Below are 21,290 nucleotides of genomic sequence, written 5' to 3'. Positions count from 1 at the left end.
CACTCCCTTCCTCTCCGGCGTTCCCTCCCGCGGCTGTTCCCGGGCGGACCGGGGGTCCACTTTTGGAAGTTGTCTCTGACGGCTTTTTGGTCATCGTGGTGCTCCCTCCCCCCTCCCCCACTGCGCCGTCCCTCCGAGGGAGTCTGTCCTGGGAAGGCAGGGCCGCGAGGGAGCCTCGGCCGATCTGTTTTACGGAAGAAGGAGCCGAGACCCGGGACGGGGTCCTCAGAGCAAGTTTATAGGGGAGCCAGGAGGGCCCCTCGAGGCCTTTTTACAGAGCAGGAACTGAAGTTCTGGAAAGGCCCACGGGTGGGGGGCGGGGAGGGGATTTGAACTCGCGCCTCCTGGCTCTGAGTTCCCCGGCTCCCTTCCTCCCCCGTCCTGGGCTCCCCGCTCCTGTTGGGTGTCTCTGCTTCCATTATCTCACACCTCCTCGAGGGCAGGCACCCAGAGCGCCGCGGAGCACAGTAGGTACTTTATGATGACTGGCGCCGGTCCACCTTCCGCCAAACCTAAGAAAACAGTCCATCCTCGTCACGGGGACAGATCACGGGGCCTCTCACGGCCGGAACAGAGGAGGCCGGTCTCCTCCTCCCGCCTCAGAGCGGTCGTTCTGAGGAATGGCGCGCACTATCCCCTCTGGCGCCCCCTGGCGGCCGCGCTGTCCTAGCATCCGGGGGCGTGGTCGGCGGATCTTCCTGTCGGCCATTACCACAGCAGGGTCGCGCGCGTTCGCGCCTTCCGCGCTGAAGTTCCCCGGCCGGTGGGCGCTTGCTCTCTAGTTTGTTACTGCCATCTTCTCCGTCCCCCAAATGCTTCTCTGACAGTCTCTGTGGCAGCCCACCCTCTTCCCGTCCTCGCCTTGGGGGGCCTCCGGGTCAAAGGCCACAAACAATTTGACAATTGGCCGGAGCCGCTCACGGGACCGCCCCCTCCAGCTGTCTGTCATGCCATCTTTTGCAGCTGATCAGGTGTGCAGGGCGACCTCAGAATTACCTTGATTTGCATCTCTCTTATTATTAGTGATTCGGAACGGTCTTTCGTGCGGTTTTTGATAGTCTGAGATTCTTATGGAGAACACCAGAGGTCCGGAGGTGGGGGAACCTTAGAACCTAGAACGTGAGCTTCCGGGGCCTTAGAACCTAGAACAGCAGGCACCTGGGCCCTCAAACCAGAACGGCGGCCGGAGGGCGTCTGGGGCCTTCCTGTCAGGATGGGTAAGTGAAGCTTGTTTCCTGTGAGCCGGCCCTTTTTGCACGCCGAAACCATGGGCCTCCCCTGCGAGGTCCCCCGGGGCCTCTGGGGAGTCTCCTCCAACGGATGGGCCTTGGAATTAGGAAGTCTGTGCTCCGCGTCCTTCTGCCGCTTCCCAGCTCGGGGAGACTTTGGGCAGGTCCGTCGGCGCCCGGCAGAAGGTGAGCGAGGGGGGAGGGGATACTGCCGACCCGGCTGCGGAAGCTCGCTCTCCCTCCGGCTCTTAGGGCACTGGGTGCTGGGAGAGCGGGGCCGGGCGGAAGAATTCTTTCCCCTTGAGGACTCGGTTGGAAGCTGGGGGAGGGCCGGGCTTTCCCAGAAGGGGCCTGGGATGCGGGCACCCCGGGGGATGGGGGCACCCGTTGTGGGGTCCGTCCCTGGCAGGGAAGAACAGGGAGGAGTCTAGGTTACGGTCCCCTTTTCTAGAGTGGCTGTTGTATGTTTAAGTTGAGCCCTTGGCTGCCCGCTCGTTCCCTCCCATTGTTTCCTGGGGCTCCGCGGGAGGAAGATCTGGAGCTCGCTGCCCCCCACGAGGCTCCGGAACGGCGTCCTGCAGTTGGCTGCAGAGGCCGGGTCCGTCCTGGCCGGCCCCAGGGCCTCCCGCCTTTGGGACAGTTTGCTCACTCGTAGAGGGAGGGGTGGACTCTGACCCCAAGGCCTTTCCAGGGACAAGCCCTCGATGCAGGGACACTCCCAATGCAACCCCGGGCTCAGCTACGGGCAGTCCCACACAGGGAGGCCTGGGGCCAGAGAGACCCCCGCGTCTGGGGCCTTAGAGCGGGCTGTCTGAGGTGGGAAAGGACTTAGAACTCAGGACTGGGAGGCTTAGAACAGGGAGTGTCAGGAAGGATCTTAGATCACTGAACATTAGAACAGACAACTGAGGCTGTACAAGCTTAAAGGGCTCCTCAGTGTCACATGTCCGGTGCCCATTGTACAGATGGGAAATCGGTGTCTGGAGGGGGGTCCCTTGCCTAAGGTCAGGGCAAAGCTTCAGCCTAGAACCTTGGAACACCGACTCCTGCTGCGGGGTTCCCTCCACCTTCTCGAGTCTATGAGGAAACATCCCTTTTTATGGATCCTAAAATACTTGAGATCAGATGCCATTGGGAGAGATGGCTCAGGGGCAGAAGGGTTGAGCCGGAGGATCCCGGTCTGCCTTTGGGACAGCTGAGAGCCAGCAGCTCCTGTCCTTTACCTCCGAGCTTCCTCGGGGCCTTCCCCGGGGTCCCTCCCAGTTTGTCCGCCTTGGCTGGTTTGCAGGGTGCCTCGCACGTGGGACCGGGAGCTTCCTGAGGCAGGCCTGTCTCTACCTCTCTGTGTGTCCCCGCCACATGTTCAGTCACGGACTGGCCAGCAAGCTCACCTTGGCCCCCTGGCATCTTCACCCCTGGGGCTATTTGTGCCCCTGGGCCGGAGCACCTGGAGACAGAAAGCTCCTCTACTACTTGAAAGGAGCTGCTTTCCCCTTGCTAAACAAGGACTCCTCGCCGCTGGGAGCGGGCCCCTCTCAGGGCCTCGGACCTTGGGCCTGGTGCTCAGCTAACAGCTGGAGGCCCCAAAGTGAAAAACAGTCATCCCAGGAAACTGGGGCTCTTTCTGATCCTGCGCTTGAGTCACGGTGTGATCTTGGGAAAGCTTTTCCCCCATAGGACTCACTTTCTCCATCTGTAAGATGAGGAAATGAGACATAATCTCTACCACCTTCCATCCAGTTCTTGACATCCCCCGTTTAAGCCCCCTCCTAGCTCTGACATCCCCTATTCTAAGGTTTCTATCAGCTCCGACGTCCCCTATTCTAAGATCTCTCCCAGCCCTGACATCCCCTGTTTAAGCCCCCTCCTAGCTCTGACATCCCCTATTCTAAGGTTCCTATCAGCTCTGACATCCCCTGTTCTAAGCCCCCTCCCAGCTCTGACATCCCCTAGTCTAAGGTTCTTATCAGCTCTAACACCTCCTGTTCTAAGAGCCCTCCTGGCCCTGACATTTCTCCTGGTCAGAACCTTTCTTTTTCTTCTGGATTTGCTCAAACTGGAGGGTCCAAGGTTCTGATAATGTAGTAACTGTTTTATTCCCGACTGTGGGGATGGTTTGATCTGTTCCATTTTCTGCCTTTTTTCCCCATACTGGGCCAAGCCAGGGAATAGTCAGTTGCTCACAGTTGCCATCCTGCAGGTCTGGCCCTGAGGTCCGGGGTCTGCCCCTCTCTTCCCCCACCTAAAAGACATCTCCAGCTAAATCCAGGACGTCTGTCATAGTAGAGAGGCTGGCTCTCCATACAATGGACTGGAAAGGGCCCTTGACTCAGAGTCAGCAGACATTATTTTGTCGCCTCATAGGTTAGGGGACGGAGAGGACTTAAGCGCCCATTGAATCATTCCCTTCCTCTCCCCTTTCCCATTTTGCAGATGAGGAAACTGAGGCACAGAGCAGTCATTGACCTAAGAAGTTGCAAAGTCAGGACCGAGAGCCAAGGATATTACTCGAGTCAGACCATGGAGGCCTCCACGGCACTCTGGCCAAGTGACTCCCCGGGAGCCTTCCCAGGCCTTGCCTTCCCTAAAACATCCTGTCTGCCTTTTTCTATGACAAAACGCCTCCAGGCAGGTTTCTGAGTCCTAAGGGATGAATCACCGGTGGAGTGATGGAGGGGACATTGGCTTTGGAGTTAGAATTCAGTTCTGCTGCCGGTGCCCCTCCCTCCTCCTTTCTTCTGCCAAATGGAAAGGTTAGAGCAGGCCATTTCAGGCTTAGGGGGCCTTCTGAATCCCATGTCTGAGCTCCTGACCCTGTGAGACAGATGTGGCGATCATTCTCTCTCTACCAGACGGGCTCTGTGTTAATCATCAGTAAGGTTGATACCGAACAGTATAGTGGGCAGGGAGCTGGCCTAGGAGCCGAGCAGAATCTGGTGCCTCGGGCCCAAGCGGCGGTTCCATGTAACTTTAACCTCTCGGGTTGTAGCAGGAACATATCATTGCAGGGAAGATAGATTTGCAATGGTAGAGGGAGGTCCCTGTGGATGTATGATCACAGGCCCAGTCCGGTTCCCTCTGCTCTCTGCCGATAGCTTGTGTTTGGTTGGTACCGTGTCTGCTCCGTTGGATAGGGGGCTCTTTGAGAGTGGGGGCTGTTTTTTTGTACTTAATGTGGTCCCTTGCACACAGTAGGTGCTTAATAAATGCTTTTGGCTCACTGACATAATCCTTTACAATTTACAAGACTGGTCAAGAGAGGTCAAGTGTTATTAAAATGGACCACGGCGGTGGTTTTGGTGGCGAGGGCACAAGCGCTTCGAGAAAATTCGCTTTATTTTTTATTATCGTTTCTGTGTCTCCTCCCTCCCCCGTAACAGGGTTAAGGACAATGCTGGGCACATCCAGGATTGTAGTGAGTGATCGGTCGGTGGGACTGGGGGATCCGAAGGTTGTGATTTTTCTACCTATTTGAAGGCCGGGGATGGGTTCGAATTCTGACTTGGCCATCCAGATCTCTACCTCATTATCTGCTCCTCTCCAAAGTACAAGCCGGTCCTCTTTCCCTCCCGCCTCCCCTATGTGCCCGCACCCTTGTTTGTCTTGTTTCCGTGTGGCCTCCATTAGAATAGGAGTTTTTTGGGATTTGTGGATTAGTCATTTGCCTCCATTTTCTCATTGTAAAATGGGACTAATAACAGCGCCTACTCTGCGGGTTGTTGTGAGGATCAAGTGAGATTATCATTATAAAATACTTTGTACAATGCCTGGCATTTAGTGGGTGCTTTATAAATGTAACTATTATCCTCCATATCCTACTTTCTGTCTATCAGTCCGTCTCACTTATCTCCCCTCTCTTCACCTCCCCTCTTGTCTCGCTCTTTCTCTTTTCTTTCCTTCTTCCCCTTCCTTCCTCCTTCTCTTCCACCTCCTCTCCTCTCTGGTCTCTTCTCTCTTTTTAGAGCAAGTCAGTTCTCTCTCAGCCTCAGTTTCCAAATTGGTCAAGTGAAAACTTGAACTTGAGGACCTCTAAGATTTCTTTTTGGAGGCTTCGCCGAGATGAAGAGCTCTCCATCCAGTTGGCTCACCAGTAGCTCCAGCTGAGCCATATGAATGGCTGTGTGACCCTGAACAAGTCTTTTGATTTTTGTGTTCTAGGCCAGAAACTCGGCCTACAACACTCCCAGTACAAAATAAAATGTGATTGGGGGATATTTAACAAAATAAACAAACGTCCCGAAGAATATAGATCAGGGGGAGGCGGGGCTTTTTGAGTCAGTGCGTGTGGGCTGGCGGAGAGCCTCACAGGCCGGTTAGTGACCCTGCTCCCTCTGCTGCGGGCAGGGCCTGAGGAGCTTCCTCCCCCAGAAGTCACTGTCCCTATCCCATTTTGTCAAGCCCTTCCCGAATATTCCCATTTGTTTTGATATATTATGTCATCTTCACAACAGAGGGTTGGGTGGGGGGAGGGGGAGAGATGTGTTATTATATCCCCATTTTACAGTGGAGGAAGTGGAGTCTCAGCCAGGTTAAGTGGTTTGCCCAGGTCTTTGGAGAAGGAAGGGAACGAGTTCTCAAATTCAAAGGGATGACTTAAGCTGACGCACTATCTGGAGCGCCACCTAGTGGCTTAAGGTGATGCACTATCTGGGACGCCATCTAGTGGCTTAAGCCGCCGCCGCACTATCTGCGACGCCCTCTAGTGGCTTAAGCCGACGCACTATCTGGGGCGCCACCTAGTGGCCCCGGTGGGGATGGATCTCTAAAGCGTGGCAGGCTGCCCCTGCTCCGGACACACCCCTTCTTCCTGCCCTTTTCTGGAATCTTCCATATCCCATGCTTGCATTCCTGGGGTAGGTCTCAGCCGGCCCTCGGGCTAACTACTGTTTAGTGGCTCTGCCTGTGACACCAGAGATGGAAAATGAAGATGTACCTGATTTAAAACCTGTTTCTTCTTGGAGAATCCACGACGGCGGCGCCGCAGGGATCTCGGCTCTTCCTGCTGCGGCTGGGACCGTTCGGCGCCGAGAGGGTACGGTCCCCGAGAGCGCCTCCCCTTTCTTCTGTCTGTGCCTTCTTGGCGCGGAGTCGCTGCCATCGCCCTCCCTCGGTTGGGCCGGGGGCTCCTTGCGCCTGCTTTTGCCCCTCTTTGTATCTCCGCTGCTCGGCACGCTTACTGCGGTTAAGCGGGAGTCAGGTCCTGGGCGACACAAGCTATGTGAACCCGAGCAGGTCAGCCTTTCTCTGCCCGTTTTATCCTGTGCAAAAATGATCTAAAAACTCCTTCTCGATCCCTTCCACCTTTAAATTCCATCATCCCTTGCTCTGCCGCACCTCGGCCCCCTCCGGCTGAGACCCGGTAGAACCAGTGGCCTCCTCCGGCTCCCGAGGCCCAGAGGTCATTTATTTCCTAAACCCTTTCTTGCTCCTGGGCGGATCTTTGAAGGCCCTTCCTTATACGCTTTAAAACCATAGGAAAGATCTTTCTTTGGCTCAGCTGGTTCTTCTGCCCATCCACCCCCACCTCAGCCAAGCCTCTTAACTGCAGTTAAAGACTAAGATGGAAGGGACTCGGCCCTTGTCATGAAGAATGGGTCGGGACTGGGCCGTGGGCCCTGGGGAGAAGAAATTGCTTTATTAACTAGAGCGAGTTCTTAGTTTACATCTGCTAGGGGCCCTCTTCTTGCCCATCCCTTGAATCCATTGTCAGTGGTGCGGCTTCCTTTGTTGGTTACATATATATATAATTGTGTGCTCACTCTAAATTTCTCCTCTGCCCTCTGGGTGACCGACAGATGTGATGCTTTGGTTTGGCAACGTGTCTTGGACTCAAGTCCAAAAGGCATGATGGTACAAGGCCGAGCCCTGGATTTGGAGTGTCAGGTCTTGTATTGAAATCCCAGCTGCATTGTTTTTGGCCTACAAGGGCTTCAACCTCCCTAAGTCTTGCTTTCCTTATCACCAAAACGAGCAGGTTGTGCTAATGACTGAAAGCTCCTGCTAGTCTCTGGATCTCTGGTCCTCAGGTCACATCACTTCTCTGGGCCTCAGTTTCCCCATCTGTAAATGGATTGGACTCAGTGGCCTCTGAATTTAAATCTTTGATCCTGGGAAGTGGCTTTGGGTATGTGTAAGTTAAATGGGTCAGGTCACGGCTAGCGAGTGACTTCTGCCAGGATCCTCGATTTAAAATTAGCGTGGATCTCCGAGGCCTGAGGCCCAACCTCATTGATTTAGAATCAGCGTGGACCTCGGAGGCCCTCTGGCCCGACCTCTTCGTTCCACAGGAGGCGGGAGTAGGAAGGACTTGGCCGGGATCACACGGCTGGCGACTGGGCCTGCCGAGTCCCCGGGAGCAGACCTGTGTTTGCTGGAGAGGCTGGTGGGTTTCCCCGAAGCAGTTTGGTCTCCTCTGCTCCTCCCGTTCAGTTCTTCCGCCTCTGACCCTCAGTCCTGGTGCCTATGTTCAGACCATGGGGAAACCCTTGAAAGAGGGAACTACCGAGGGAGTTGATGACCCCGGGCTGGTTAACATCTTGTGAGGTCAGAGAGAGGGCAAGAGACTCGCCACCCAGATGTTGACTGCTGTCCTGTTGGGGAAGGTGCCCCTCAGGGCCCCAAGAGGCAGGCTTCCATTGAGGCGACGAGATCTGCTCCTTTCTGCACGAGATCGCTCATCACCCCAAAGATGAAGATAAAGGACTGAAAGTCCTGAGGACAAGGGAAGAAGAGGTGGTGGGCTGTTGAGGCAGAATGGGGCGTACTTTGTCCCTCAAGGCCAGCGTGTTACCTTGTTTTTTGTAAATATGCCGTTTTACAACGTAGGATTCAAGGATAGCAGTGGGAGGGGGAGGTAATTTATTGGCAGGCAGTAGCATATATGTATATACACACACACTTACAAATTAGTAAAGTACTTTTTATACTGAATAGAAAAAAGAGAAAGTAAAAGAATTCTTTTTGGCCAGGTCGTAAAGTATTCCTGACACTATTAGAGTGGCAAGATGAAAACAAAAGTCAGATTTGGGATGCACCGTACCAGCCAGGAGAGGCCGTGTGGGGTAGTGGTTAGTTAGCCTCCAAGAAGGAAGGGCATGGGCCACGTCTTTGCCTCTGATACATCCTGGCATTTGGGATGCCGGATAAGCCATTCCTCCTCTCGGTGCCGTAAGCAGCTCTTAGACTGTGAGCTTCTTGAGGGAAAGAACTGCTTCGCCCAGGGCCTGGCAGGGCTGGCTCTTAAGCTGCATCGGTAAGGGTGTGTTTCCTCACCTGGGAGTTGCCTGTTTATGTCAACAGGATCACAGGACCAGGCCCCGTCATAGTTCTGTGGGCGGGATAACTTGCTAAAATCACAATTATGATAATTATAACAATAATAATACCCCCAATCCACCCCCCTCCGTAAGACGCCATGTTTCTCCGCACACGTCTGGTAGGCGGCTAATGTGGATCCACGTTATGACGCGGACTCGCACCTTGGCCCACAGTCACTCTGGGCGGGGTTTCATTCTCAAAATTGCAGTGAGGGGGGACCCTTCTCCGGTGCTGGTTGTGGCTCCTTGTGCTTGGAGTTGATAGGGCTGAAAAACTCATCCTTGGTTGGCCACCTTCAGGCAGGGAGGCTGGCCATCCTTGGTTTGGCTCCTCTTGATCCATGCTCCGCCTTCTCGGCTTAGTCTGGTGGGAAGAGCCCGGGGCAGGGAGGCGAGAGAAAGGCCCTTGGGGAGGGGTGAGAGGGGGAGCTTATTTTTCTCAGCAGAAAAATGAAAAGGTGTTCCCTGTTCTAAGAGCCCTCCCAACTCCGATGTCCCCTGTTCTAAGATCCCCCAGCTCTGACGTCCCGTACCGAGGCCCTCCCGGCTCTGACATTGTGTTTTAAAGGAGTCTTGTAGCACTGCTATTCTATGTCCTTAATTGTTTTATGAATCCCATTAGGAGGAAGAGACAGAGCGGGGGTGGGGGTGGTGAGGGGGCCGGAGCACAGTGAGCAGAGACGGGGCTGGCCGGGTTTGTGCTGGGGCAGGGCGGGGAGGCCGGCCCAGCGTGTCTCTTCCCACTGTCAAGTCTGACGTTCTTTCTTTCCCCGTAGCTGGCCCCTCCAAGGACACTCCCCAAGTCCCCAGCTGGGGGCTCAGCGTAGACCTGGAGTGGAGACCCCTCTCCTTCCCTTCATGATTCGATAGTAGCTCAGGTAATTGGAGCAGTGGGGGTGGGGGGGTGGGAAGGGGACCAAGGACAAGTCACCCTGATGCTCTTCCCACATTGGCCATCTCCACGGTACAGATTGCAGCCCTCTGGATCTTTGGGTGGTCATAGGGTCAGAGGAGGTCAGGCCGTGGGAGGAGCCTCTGGGCCACCTCCGAGAGGTGTGTGAACTGAGCTTGGAGGCAAAAGGCCAGAGTTCAAAAGGCTTTGGGGTCAGGGGATCTGGGTTCTGCATCCTAACTGTGACCCGAGGCGAGGCATTCGGCCTCAGTTTACTCCTCTGTAAAGTGAGAGTCCACATCCAGGGTCTGCTCCTCGGCCACGTGAGAGGGAGCCTTGGAGCCCAGGGGTCTTCACGACCCCTTATGTCCATGGGCGTCCTGGGCCCAGAGAGCTCCTGCCCCCTGAGGACAAGGTTGCGGGTGGGGGATGGGGAGTGGGGCTGGCTAATAGGGAGGCGTGTGTGTGTGTGTGCGTGTGTGCGTGTGTGCGTGTGTGTGTGTAATGTGAGTGTGTAATGTGTGTGTTTGTGAGATGGGATCTGCTGTCAACTCTGATGACACATCCCCCCCCAGTGGCCAAAACACACCCACCTGAGCCCCTGGGCAGGGGGAGGAGGCGTTCTGGGGCTGCTGGGATGTCTACACACAAAAGCTGCAGCACTAACCCTCTCTCTCCCCCCTCTCCTTCCTTTCCCCCCTCTCCCTTGCCTTCTCTCCCTCTCCCCCATTTCCATTCTCCTTTCTCTCCCCCTCCCCCTCTCTCTTGTCCCCTCCCCCTCCAGTGGAGATGGATGATGAGGACGGGCGATGCTTGCTAGACGTGATTTGGTGAGTCTCCTCCCATCCCCCCCTTTCCCCCCCGTCCCCCTCGGGTGGGTGCCTGTTTTCCATCTGTCTCCTGCTCAACCTGCACTTCTGTTTTTTCCTTACAGTGACCCTCAGGCCCTCAACGATTTTTTACATGGATCAGAGAAAGTAAGTCATGGGGTCAGGTGTCTTGGGGCCTTTGGGGAGGGGGGCAGAGCCAGGGAGGGGGCTAGCTGGACCCACAAGCAGGGAGTCTCCCTTTCCTGGTGCCCGCCTTCCGAAGGGCGCGGCGGTGAGCTTGCCGCCCCCCTCTGTCTGGAAGATGCAGCGTTATTGGCAGACCGGAACCGTGGGGACCCCCAGCTAGGACAGAGCCGCACTGTAACTTAGGGGACGGGCCTCCCTACCAGACCTTTGACCTTTGGCCTGCCATCCGGTGGGTGTCTTTACAGATTGACAGCGATGACCTTTTGGATAACACGGGGGAAGCCACAAGTGCCTTCTTTGAAGGGGCTGGGGTGAGTGGCCCGGGGGGAGGGTGGAAGGATGGGAGTGGGCGGTGGGGAGTTCTGGGGAGAAAGGAAGGGGTGGCCGCCCAGCCCCCCCCTCCCAAAGAGGGAGCCACAAGGGCGAGAAGTCGGCCAGAGAGGAGGAGAGTGTGGATGGGGGCCCGCGGCTGAGGGAAGGGCTCGGCGAGCTTGTCTGCGGGGAGCGTCTTGCAAACCTTAGCTTGCTACAGTCATGACTGTTGTAATTATGGCAAATCGAGCCCATGAGGAGAAGAACCTTACTGTCATGCTCTGTACTCCACAACCCCAAGATTTATGGGACACGGAGGGCAAGGGAAGCCAGAGGGGGCTGGCAAAGCCGGAATTTGCGCCCTGCCTTAGGCACTGACAGTGGGAGCTCCAGCACATCATTCTCCCCAGTCTTAAGTCTCTCCTGCAAGACGAGAAGTGTGGATTCTGTGGCTCCTGAAGCCCCTCTCAGCCCTAAACCCTTCGGTCCCAGCATTCAGGGCCCATCCCAGCAAATTGTCTGGGATAAGTCTCCCCGGTTCCTTTCTGTGTGTTCAGCAAAGACATCGTCATTCAGATTTTACAAACATGAGAAAGGAGGTGTGTCCGTCTGCATTAATTAAGTACCAGCTGTGTGCCAAGCATTGTGTTTGGGGTTTAGCACATAAGGAGAAAATGAGTCTTCGTTTTATTGTAGTTGATAGATACTTTAAAAAATCTATTCAGAATTAACATAAACATAAGGTTAAAAAGCAGGATGCTCGTTAGCAATTGGGGGCCCTGGAGAAAAATTAACTTAAACTGAATCTTAGGATGCCAGGGATTCTAAAAAGTGAAGAGGGAGGACGTTTTCCAGGCATGAGAAACAGCCATTGCAAAGGCAGGTGGTGGGAAGTGAAGAATATGTGAAGAACTGCTGGGAGGCAAGTTTGGCTGGAATTTATAGGATGGGAAAATGGGAGTCATGTTTAATAAGTTTGGAAGAGTAGGCCAGGACCAGGTAGTGCAGAGCCTTAAGGACAGAAGTTTGGAAGAGTCGGCTAGTTGTGCAGGTCCCTAAGGACCGAAATTTGGAAGAGTACGCCCGGGCCAGGTTGTGGAGGGCCTTAAGGATCAAAGTTTGGAGGGGTAGGCCAGGGCCAGATTGTACAAGGCCTTAAAGACCTAAGTTTGGAAGAGAAAGGAAGAGTAGGCCTGGGCCAGGTAGTGCAGGACCTCAAGGACCTAAGTTTGGAAAGGTAGGCTGGTTGTACAGGTTCTTAAGAACCTAAATTTGGAAGGGTAGGCTGGTTGTGCAGGGCCTTAAAGACCAAAGTTTGGAAGAGAAGGCTGGTTGTGCAGGGCCTTAAAGACCTAAGTTTGGAAGAGTAAGCTGATTGTGCAGGTCCCTAAGGACCGAATTTGGAAGAGTAGGCTGGGCCAGGTTGTGCAGGGCGTTAAGGACCTAAATTTGGAAGGGTAGGCTGGTTGTGCAGGGCCTTAAGGACCAAAGTTTGGAAGAGAAGACTGGTTGTGCAGGGCCTTAAGGACCCAAGTTTGGAAGGGTAGGCCAGGGCCAGGTTGTGCAGGGCCTTAAAGACCTAAGTTTGGAAGAGAAGACTGGTTGTGCAGGGCCTTAAAGACCCAAGTTTGGAAGGGTAGGCTGGTTGTGCAGGGCCTTAAAGACCCAAGTTTGGAAGGGTAGGCTGGTTGTGCAGGGCCTTAAAGACCAAAGTTTGGAAGGGTAGGCTGGTTGTGCAGGGCCTTAAGGGCCAAAGTTTGGAAGAGAAGACTGGTTGTGCAGGGCCTTAAGGACCCAAGTTTGGAAGGGTAGGCCAGGGCCAGGTTGTGCAGGGCCTTAAAGACCTAAGTTTGGAAGAGAAGACTGGTTGTGCAGGGCCTTAAAGACCCAAGTTTGGAAGGGTAGGCTGGTTGTGCAGGGCCTTAAAGACCCAAGTTTGGAAGGGTAGGCTGGTTGTGCAGGGCCTTAAAGACCAAAGTTTGGAAGGGTAGGCTGGTTGTGCAGGGCCTTAAGGGCCAAAGTTTGGAAGAGAAGACTGGTTGTGCAGGGCCTTAAGGACCTAAGTTTGGAAGGGTAGGCTGGTTGTGCAGGGCCTTAAGTACCTAAGTTTGGAAGAGAAGACTGGTTGTGCAGGGCCTTAAGGACCTAAGTTTGGAAGAGCAGGCTGGTTGTGCAGGGCCTTAAAGACCTAAGTTTGGAAGGGTAGGCTGGTTGTGCAGGGCCTTAAAGACCTAAGTTTGGAAAGGTAGGCTGGTTGTGCAGGTCCTTAAGGACCGAATTTGGAAGAGTAGGCTGGGGCCAGGTTGTGCAGGGCCTTAAGGACCCAAGTTTGGAAGGGTAGGCCAGGGCCAGGTTGTGCAGGGCCTTAAAGACCTAAGTTTGGAAGAGAAGACTGGTTGTGCAGGGCCTTAAAGACCTAAGTTTGGAAGGGTAGGCTGGTTGGGCAGGGCCTTAAAGACCTAAGTTTGGAAGAGAAGACTGGTTGTGCAGGGCCTTAAGGACCTAAGTTTGGAAGAGCAGGCTGGTTGTGCAGGGCCTTAAAGACCTAAGTTTGGAAGAGAAGACTGGTTGTGCAGGGCCTTAAAGACCTAAGTTTGGAAGAGAAGACTGGTTGTGCAGGGCCTTAAGGACCTATGTTTGGAAGAGCAGGCTGGTTGTGCAGGGCCTTAAAGACCTAAGTTTGGAAGAGCAGGCTGGTTGTGCAGGGCCTTAAAGACCAAAGTTTGGAAGGGTAGGCTGGTTGTGCAGGGCCTTAAGGGCCAAAGTTTGGAAGAGAAGGCTGGTTGTGCAGGGCCTTAAGGGCCAAAGTTTGGAAGAGAAGACTGGTTGTGCAGGGCCTTAAAGACCCAAGTTTGGAAGAGAAGACTGGTTGTGCAGGGCCTTAAGGACCTATGTTTGGAAGAGCAGGCTGGTTGTGCAGGGCCTTAAAGACCTAAGTTTGGAAGAGCAGGCTGGTTGTGCAGGGCCTTAAAGACCTAAGTTTGGAAGAGAAGACTGGTTGTGCAGGGCCTTAAGGACCTAAGTTTGGAAGAGAAGACTGGTTGTGCAGGGCCTTAAAGACCCAAGTTTGGAAGGGTAGGCTGGTTGTGCAGGGCCTTAAAGACCCAAGTTTGGAAGGGTAGGCTGGTTGTGCAGGGCCTTAAAGACCCAAGTTTGGAAGGGTAGGCTGGTTGTGCAGGGCCTTAAGGACCAAAGTTTGGAAGGGTAGGCTGGTTGTGCAGGGCCTTAAGGGCCAAAGTTTGGAAGAGAAGACTGGTTGTGCAGGGCCTTAAGGACCTAAGTTTGGAAGGGTAGGCTGGTTGTGCAGGGCCTTAAAGACCTAAGTTTGGAAGAGAAGGCTGGTTGTGCAGGGCCTTAAAGACCAAAGTTTGGAAGAGAAGACTGGTTGTGCAGGGCCTTAAGGACCTAAGTTTGGAAGAGAAGACTGGTTGTGCAGGGCCTTAAGGACCTAAGTTTGGAAGAGAAGACTGGTTGTGCAGGGCCTTAAAGACCTAAGTTTGGAAGAGCAGGCTGGTTGTGCAGGGCCTTAAAGACCTAAGTTTGGAAGAGAAGACTGGTTGTGCAGGGCCTTAAGGACCTAAGTTTGGAAGAGAAGACTGGTTGTGCAGGGCCTTAAAGACCCAAGTTTGGAAGGGTAGGCTGGTTGTGCAGGGCCTTAAAGACCCAAGTTTGGAAGGGTAGGCTGGTTGGGCAGGGCCTTAAAGACCCAAGTTTGGAAGGGTAGGCTGGTTGTGCAGGGCCTTAAGGACCAAAGTTTGGAAGGGTAGGCTGGTTGTGCAGGGCCTTAAGGGCCAAAGTTTGGAAGAGAAGACTGGTTGTGCAGGGCCTTAAGGACCTAAGTTTGGAAGGGTAGGCTGGTTGTGCAGGGCCTTAAAGACCAAAGTTTGGAAGGGTAGGCTGGTTGTGCAGGGCCTTAAGGGCCAAAGTTTGGAAGAGAAGACTGGTTGTGCAGGGCCTTAAAGACCTAAGTTTGGAAGGGTAGGCTGGTTGGGCAGGGCCTTAAAGACCTAAGTTTGGAAGGGTAGGCTGGTTGGGCAGGGCCTTAAGGACTGAAGTTTGAAAGACACCCCCTCCCCCCCCTCGCCCACTGCGCTGTGATGTGCGGTCGGTCCATCTGGGCCCTTCCAAACTCCCGGAAATTACAATAGAGAAGCACAGCGTTCCCGAGCAGTCATTAAGCCTTGGGTTTCTTGTTTCATGGTCCCAGAAGAGCATTCGCTTCTCTCTCCCAGCAGTCTCCTGGCTGTCAGTCACGGCTCCCATCTCCACAGCGCAGCCATCGGAAACCCGTGACGTTGGCGGGGGATCAAGTACTGGGCTTGGAGCTTGGCTTCTGATAGAACCCGGGCAAAGCCCTGAGCCCTCTGAGCTTCAGTTTCCCCATCTGTAAAAGGGGACGGGTAAAGGCTCGGTCTCCACTGCACACGTTTGTTGTGAGGCTCGAATGACACAAGCCACGTCGCAGGCTTTGCTGGTTTTACAGCCTCCCCCACCCCCCCATAAAGATCGGCTCCTGTCATGAACAATCATTAATGATTATTGGGGCCGCTAGGGGGCGCAGTGGGTAGAGCACCAGCCCTGAAGTCAGGAGAACCTGAGTTCAAAACTGATCACAGTTAACCCTTCCCGGCTGTGTGACCCCGGGCAAGTCACTTAACCCCAATTGCCTCAGCAAAACAAAACAAAAAAATGAACAATTATTAATCATTAATTATCACCCCCATTTCAGAGAGGAAGAAGCCGAGCCCAGGCAGTCACTCAGACCTTTACTCTGTCTCTGATTCTCTCACTCTTATATTTTACAAAAATTCATTTTTAATAGTACATACCCTTTGTGTCTCCATTACTTTCCTTTAAGAATACATCCCTTCCCCATTTTTGTGTCTCCTCTCCATCATGTTTGACTCTCTGACCCCATTGGGGGTTTTCTTGGCAGAGGTATGGGAAGACTTTGCCGTTCCCTTCTCTAGCTCCTTTTTACAGAAGAGCAAACTGAGGCAGGCAAAGCTAAGTGACTTGCCCAGGCTCACACAGCTGGTGAATCTCAGGCTGGATTTGAACTCGGGATGGTGTCTTCCTGACTCCAGGCCCAGCACTGTGTGCACCCTTCCTCCTGCCCTACCCATTGGACCATTCCTTATAGCAGTGAATGAAAAAGTCTCAGGCACTTCCTTAGGCCCGAGGACCTCGTCCTCTGGCTGGTGGTCAGGGCAGTCACTCCTCCTCCCCCTTTATTTTTGTGTCTGTGTAGACTCTGCCTTCCTTCCCGTGACATCAGGTCCCCCTTCTCTGTGTTCCTAGTTTCCTCATCAGGCCCTTCCCATCATGCTTATGGACCCCGGTGGGTTCAGCCAATTCCCCGTTTCCTGTGCTTGTCTCCCTTGGAGGGGACGCCCACCATGGGAGGCCTGACTGGGAGGGAGCGGACCTTGCCGCCCCGACCCCCTTTGTGAAGCGTTCTCTCTTCTGTCGGGGGCCCCTCCTCGCCCTCACGTCCCTGGTTTTTAGGACCCGGGACGGCCGAGGAGCGGGACAGCCCGTGGCCGAGCGGCCGGCCGGGGCTCAGCTGGGCGGCATCGAGCCCCGCTGAGCCGTGGCTCCCTGCGGTGGTGGTTCGGAGTGCCCGCAGATCTCCCGGGAAGACCGCCGACTGCTGGGGGGGCCCAAGGCGGCTCCTGCGGCTTTTGTGCGCACGCCAGGCGAGCGTGAATGAGGGGACATCCGTCATCCCCCAACAAAGAGCTCCTCGCAGCCAGACGCGTCTCCGACGCTCGCTCGCTTTGTTAGCAATCAGCCGTTCTCTCGCTAGCCAGTCTCTCTTCCCTCCTACGACCGGCCCTGTCACTGAAAGCATCTGTCAGTCGGCAAGCACTTATTAAGCTCTTACTGTGTGCCGGCCCCATTCTAAGTGTGGGGGTTACAAAGGCCCTTGGCATCTCCCCCCCAGCCTCGTCTCACGTGGGAACAGCAGGAGGCCACTCAGAGCAAAGACTCTTTCTCGGGTTGTTTTCATCTCTTTCCTGTGTGACGTGGCACAAAAATAAGAGTCCAGCGGCCTGAATTCGGGCTCCACTGCTCCCTATGCTGTGGGGAGCAAGTCCCGGAGCACCCCGAGGGAGGGGTTTGGGCCCGTTGTGCTCGAATGAGCTCGGTGGCGATCAGAGCAGGCCGAAGGGGGCGGGGAGCCCCGGCCCGCAGGCTCGGGGTCCCCGCGATCTGGCCCGAGCCCCGCGGCTCTGGGAGGACGGGGCTCAGTGTGAGGTGCTCGCTGGCCGTCCCTGGGCCTCAGCTGTAACCCGAGGGGCTTCCTTCCCGCTCCGGGGGTCCGAGATTCACGGGAGGCCATGGAGGGGGATGCAGATCTCCCTCCTCAGTGGCTGGACAGGGCCCGGGCCCCGGCGCGTTCCGATGGGGGCGGGCGGGAGGCTCCTGCCGAGGGCAGGCGGCCGACTCTACCAGGTGGGTGACGGAGCCGAGGCTTTTCCAGGCTGAGGGAGGGGACGGCAGCCCGGCCCCGACATTGTCATGTGACAAGTACTTTAGTGAGTGATTCCCCCCAAAGCACCGTGCGGGGGAAGGGCAGTCACACCTGTGGGAATCGGGGAAGGCTTCGGGGGGAGCAGGTGTTTGATTGTGGCCGCCCCCACCCCCCCAAAAAAAACCCTGGAGCCTCCCTTTGTAAGCCCTGGGCTGGAGAGAAGCCCAGAGGAGGCCGGGCGGGTTGTGGTAGCCCACTTTTTGTTGTGGGCTGGCGCCATTATGTTTGACCTAAAAAACACCAGAGGCGCAGTGGATGGAGCTCCAACCCTGGAGTCGGGAGGATCTGAGCTCAAATGTGACCCGACACTTAACCCTTCCTGGCAGCGTGACCCTGGGCAAGTCCCTTAACCCCGATTGCCTCTGAAAAAAAAACAATCACCACCAGGGCAGTTCATTTAAGCTTCCCAGAGTTCTTCCCCGCCCCCGTCACTCGCAGCAATGGCGGCGGACCTGAGTTTGGGTGTAGAATTCTGTGTTGTCTCCCTTGGAGGGGACGCCCAGCGCGGGAGGCCTGACTGGGAGGGAGCGGACCGGGCCCCCCCGGCCCCCTTTGTGAAGCGTTCTCTCTTCTGTCGGGGCCCCCTCCCCCTGCTGCCGTAACCCACCCAGAAGGAAACGACTGAGAGGAAAGTTCGGCCGAATGGGCGCGGTGGGGGGCGGGGCTGGCCGCGGGCGCCGGGGCAGGGAAGGGGGGCGACGACGCTCTGGGCTGGGACGTCGGGGCTCGCGGGCGGTTCTGGTTCTAACCGTGTTCTCTCTTCCTCCCCACATCCCCTCCCTCCGCTCCGTCGTCAGCTCCACGTTCAAGAAGCGCCAGGCAACCACTTGAACCCGGAGCCCAGCCAGCCTGCGACCAGCGTGGACCTGGACTTCCTGGAGGATGACATCCTGGGCTCTCCGTCCGCCGGGGGCGGCGGCGGCGGCGGGTCCGGGGGCGCCGAGCAGCCGTGCGACATCCTTCAGCAGAGCCTGCAGGAGGCCAACATCACGGAGCAGACGCTGGAAGCCGAGGCCGAGCTGGACCTGGGCCCCTTCCAGCTGCCCACCCTGCAGCCGGCGGACGGCGGCGGGGCCGGGGCGGGGGGCGCCGCGGCCGCCGGAGCCCAGGCTCTGTTCCCGGGCGGCGCCGACCTCCTGGGCCTGCAGCCGCCGGCCGTCCTGACGCACCAGGCCCTGGTGCAGCCGCCCGACGTGGTGAACGTGAACAAGGCCCTCAGCGTCCAGCCTTTCCTGCAGCCCGTCGGCCTGGGCAACGTGACCCTGCAGCCCATCCCCGGCCTTCAGGGCCTGCCCAACGGCAGCCCCGGGGGCGCCACGGCCGCCGCCCTGGGCCTGGCGCCCATCCAGGTGGTGGGGCAGTCCGTCATGGCCCTCAACCCGCCGGGCCCCCAGCTCCTCGCCAAGCAAGTGCCGGTGGGGGGCTACCTGGCCCCGGCGGCGCCGACCGAACCCGGGCCCGTGACGCTGGCCTCCGCCGGGGTCTCCCCGCAGGGGGCCGGCCTGGTCATCCAGAAGAACCTCTCGGCCGCTGTGGCCACCACCCTCAACGGGAACTCGGTGTTCGCCGGGGGCGGGGTGCCCGGGACGGCGGCGGGCGGGGCCGCGGGCCCGGGGGGCCAGCCGCTGGCGGTGGCCTCGGGCCTCGGAGCCTCCTCCCTGGTGCCGGCGCCCAACGTGATCCTGCACCGCACGCCCACGCCCATCCAGCCCAAGCCGGCGGGCGTCCTGCCCCCGAAGCTCTACCAGCTCACGCCCAAGCCTTTCGGCGCCGCGGGCGCCACGCTGACCATCCAGGGCGAGGCGGCCAGCCTGCCGCAGCCCCCGAAGGCCCCCTCCAACCTTACCTTCATGGCCGCGGGCAAGGCGGGCCAGAACGTGGTGCTGTCCGGCTTCCCCCCCGCGCTGCCGGCCAACGTCTTCAAGCCGCCCCCGGCCTCGGTGGGCAGCACGCCGGGCACCTCGGCGCCCCCGCCCGGGGCCCTCAGCAAGCCCATGAGCGTCCACCTCCTCAACCAGGGCAGCAGCATCGTGATCCCCGCCCAGCACATGCTCCAGGGCCAGAACCAGTTCCTCCTGCCCGGGGCCCCCGCCGTCCAGCTGCCGCAGCCCATCTCGGCCCTCCCCGCCAACGTGGGCGGGCAGATCCTGGCTGCGGCCGCCGCCGCCCCCCACGCCGGGGGCCAGCTCATCGCCAACCCCATCCTCACCAACCAGAACCTGGCGGGGCCGCTCAGCCTGGGCTCCGTGCTGGCGCCCCACGCGGGCGGCCACGGGGCGGCGCACATCCTCTCCGCCGCGCCCATCCAGGTGGGCCAGCCCACCCTCTTCCAGATGCCCGTGAGCCTGGCGGCCAGCAGCCTGCCCACCCAGAGCCAGCCGGCGCCCGCCGGGCCCACGGCCACCGCCACCGTCCTGCAGGGGGTCACGCTGCCCCCCAGCGCCGTGGCCATGCTCAACGCGGCCGAGGGCCTGGTCCAGCCCGCGGCGGCCCCGGCCGGCGGCGAGGCGGCCCCCGTCCTCGCCGTGCAGGCGGCCCCCCAGGCCCCTCCCGCCGCCGCCGCAGTGCCTCCCGCGGCCCCGCTGCCGCTGGGCCTCCCGCAGCAGCCGCCGCCCCCGGCCCCCCAGGCCCCGGCCCCCGCGCAGCCCACGACGCCCCAGCCCAGCCCCAGCCTGGCCTCCAGCCCCGAGAAGATCGTCCTGGGACAGCCGGCCACCACCACGGCCGTCATCACTCAGGAGTCCATGCAGATGTTCCTGCCGCAGGTAACCGGACGGGGCGGGGGCCGGGGGGGCCGGAGGCCCCGGGGAGACCGGCAGGAGGAGGAGACGGGCGCCTCGGCCCCGAGGGTGGGGAAGCCCGTGCCCGGGCAGGGAGCGCTGACCCTTTGGGGCTGTTTCAGAAGGAGAGGAGCCAGCAGCCCCCGTACCTCCCGCTGCCCATGGAGGGCGCCCACCTCTCCCTGCCTCTGCCCGCCTACAGCGTCGCTGTCTCGGCCCCCAGCACCTCGAGCAGCGCACCCGCCTCTGTCATAGTCAGCAGCGGCGCGGGCCAGCCGCAGGCCCGCGACCCCGCTCCGGGCACCCCCGACACCAAAGGAGCCGGCCTCATACCTCAGTTCCCCACCAGCCAGACTCCCCCGGCCCTGACCCCCCAGGTAGAGCCCAGCCCCCGCTCCAGCTCCCCCGCCCCGTCTCCCGGCAAAGCCCGCTGGGGGGGCCGCTTCGGGGTTGGGTTTGGGGGGGGCCACTCCTTCCCCTGTCGCTTCACCTCTTCTCCCTCGCTGCTTCCACCTCTGTCGCTTGTTCGGGAGGGAGACGCTCGTCGTTTATTCAGCGCGCATTTACTGAGCGCCTACTGTGTGCTCGGCTCTGTGTTAAACACTTGGCGTGAGGGGAGAAGGTGAGGGGCCCGCTCCCATTCACGAGGTGTGGGCCACTTGAACCTCAGGGAGGCCACGAAACCTGTAGGAAGGGAGCACGGTGCAGAAGCAAGCCGGCTGTCCTGGGTTCGAATCTCAGCCCTGCCATTTAGTAGGAAGGAATTTGGATATGTCACTTGGAACGGCTCGGTGCTGCCTCAGTTTCCTCATCTGTAATATGGAGGGGGAGCTCTGAGGTCCCTTTGGGCGCCAGCTCCAGGCTCCCGTGGATGCCAGGCAGAAGGGTCAGGTGTGATGTGCAGGCCGGAGGGCTCTCCAGGCCCCCAGGGGGCAGAGCAGAGAGGGATCGAGGGGAGGGGGGCCCTGAGCTCGACAGACTTTGCTTAGTTGTTGGTGAGATGAAGCCCGTAGGCCCCCAGAGGTTCAATTCTGGAAGCATTTATTAAGTGACTGCTGTGTACAGAGGCCAGAATGAAGCGGGTGAACGAGAGGGCCACGGGCTGGCTTGGCTTGGCTGAGGGAGAGCTTGTTGAGTGGACCAACGAATCGACAAGCATATATTGAGCACCTGCTGTATGCCAGGAACTGTAGAGACAGTGAAGGAA

General features: G+C 57.8%; 1 protein-coding gene and 1 long non-coding RNA gene across 6 annotated transcripts in view; one reads left to right on the top strand and one right to left on the bottom strand.

The window, feature by feature from the left end:
• The window catches only part of BICRA (BRD4 interacting chromatin remodeling complex associated protein), a 57,212-nt gene that overhangs the window by 27,723 nt on the left and 8,199 nt on the right, over nucleotides 1–21,290 (top strand). The window contains exons 2-7 of one of the 2 annotated variants that reach the window (XM_051989264.1): nucleotides 9,322–9,423; nucleotides 10,222–10,267; nucleotides 10,372–10,414; nucleotides 10,699–10,764; nucleotides 18,101–20,068; nucleotides 20,209–20,460. In XM_051989264.1, the coding sequence (XP_051845224.1) occupies nucleotides 10,227–10,267; nucleotides 10,372–10,414; nucleotides 10,699–10,764; nucleotides 18,101–20,068; nucleotides 20,209–20,460 (2,370 nt within the window). In that variant the 5' untranslated portion in view covers nucleotides 9,322–9,423; nucleotides 10,222–10,226. The remainder of the gene's footprint in view (nucleotides 1–9,321; nucleotides 9,424–10,221; nucleotides 10,268–10,371; nucleotides 10,415–10,698; nucleotides 10,765–18,100; nucleotides 20,069–20,208; nucleotides 20,461–21,290) is intronic. The other variant, XM_051989265.1, reaches the window with a different exon arrangement.
• On the bottom strand, nucleotides 12,296–14,495 carry LOC127556241 (uncharacterized). 4 transcript variants are annotated; one of them, XR_007952385.1, is made up of 4 exons: nucleotides 14,171–14,396; nucleotides 13,698–13,783; nucleotides 12,868–13,396; nucleotides 12,296–12,344 (listed from the first exon to the last, which is right to left on the bottom strand). It is a non-coding gene; the product is annotated as an uncharacterized LOC127556241 (long non-coding RNA). The 4 variants fall into 4 exon arrangements; XR_007952384.1 differs by lacking the exon at nucleotides 12,296–12,344 and adding an exon at nucleotides 12,352–12,609 and having other exon boundaries at nucleotides 14,171–14,495; XR_007952383.1 differs by lacking the exon at nucleotides 12,296–12,344 and adding an exon at nucleotides 12,617–12,824 and having other exon boundaries at nucleotides 14,171–14,495.

This window comes from Antechinus flavipes, chromosome 3, assembly GCF_016432865.1.
Source record: "Antechinus flavipes isolate AdamAnt ecotype Samford, QLD, Australia chromosome 3, AdamAnt_v2, whole genome shotgun sequence".
Classification (NCBI taxonomy): domain Eukaryota; kingdom Metazoa; phylum Chordata; class Mammalia; order Dasyuromorphia; family Dasyuridae; genus Antechinus; species Antechinus flavipes.
This window is presented reverse-complemented; position numbering and strand designations above follow the sequence as displayed.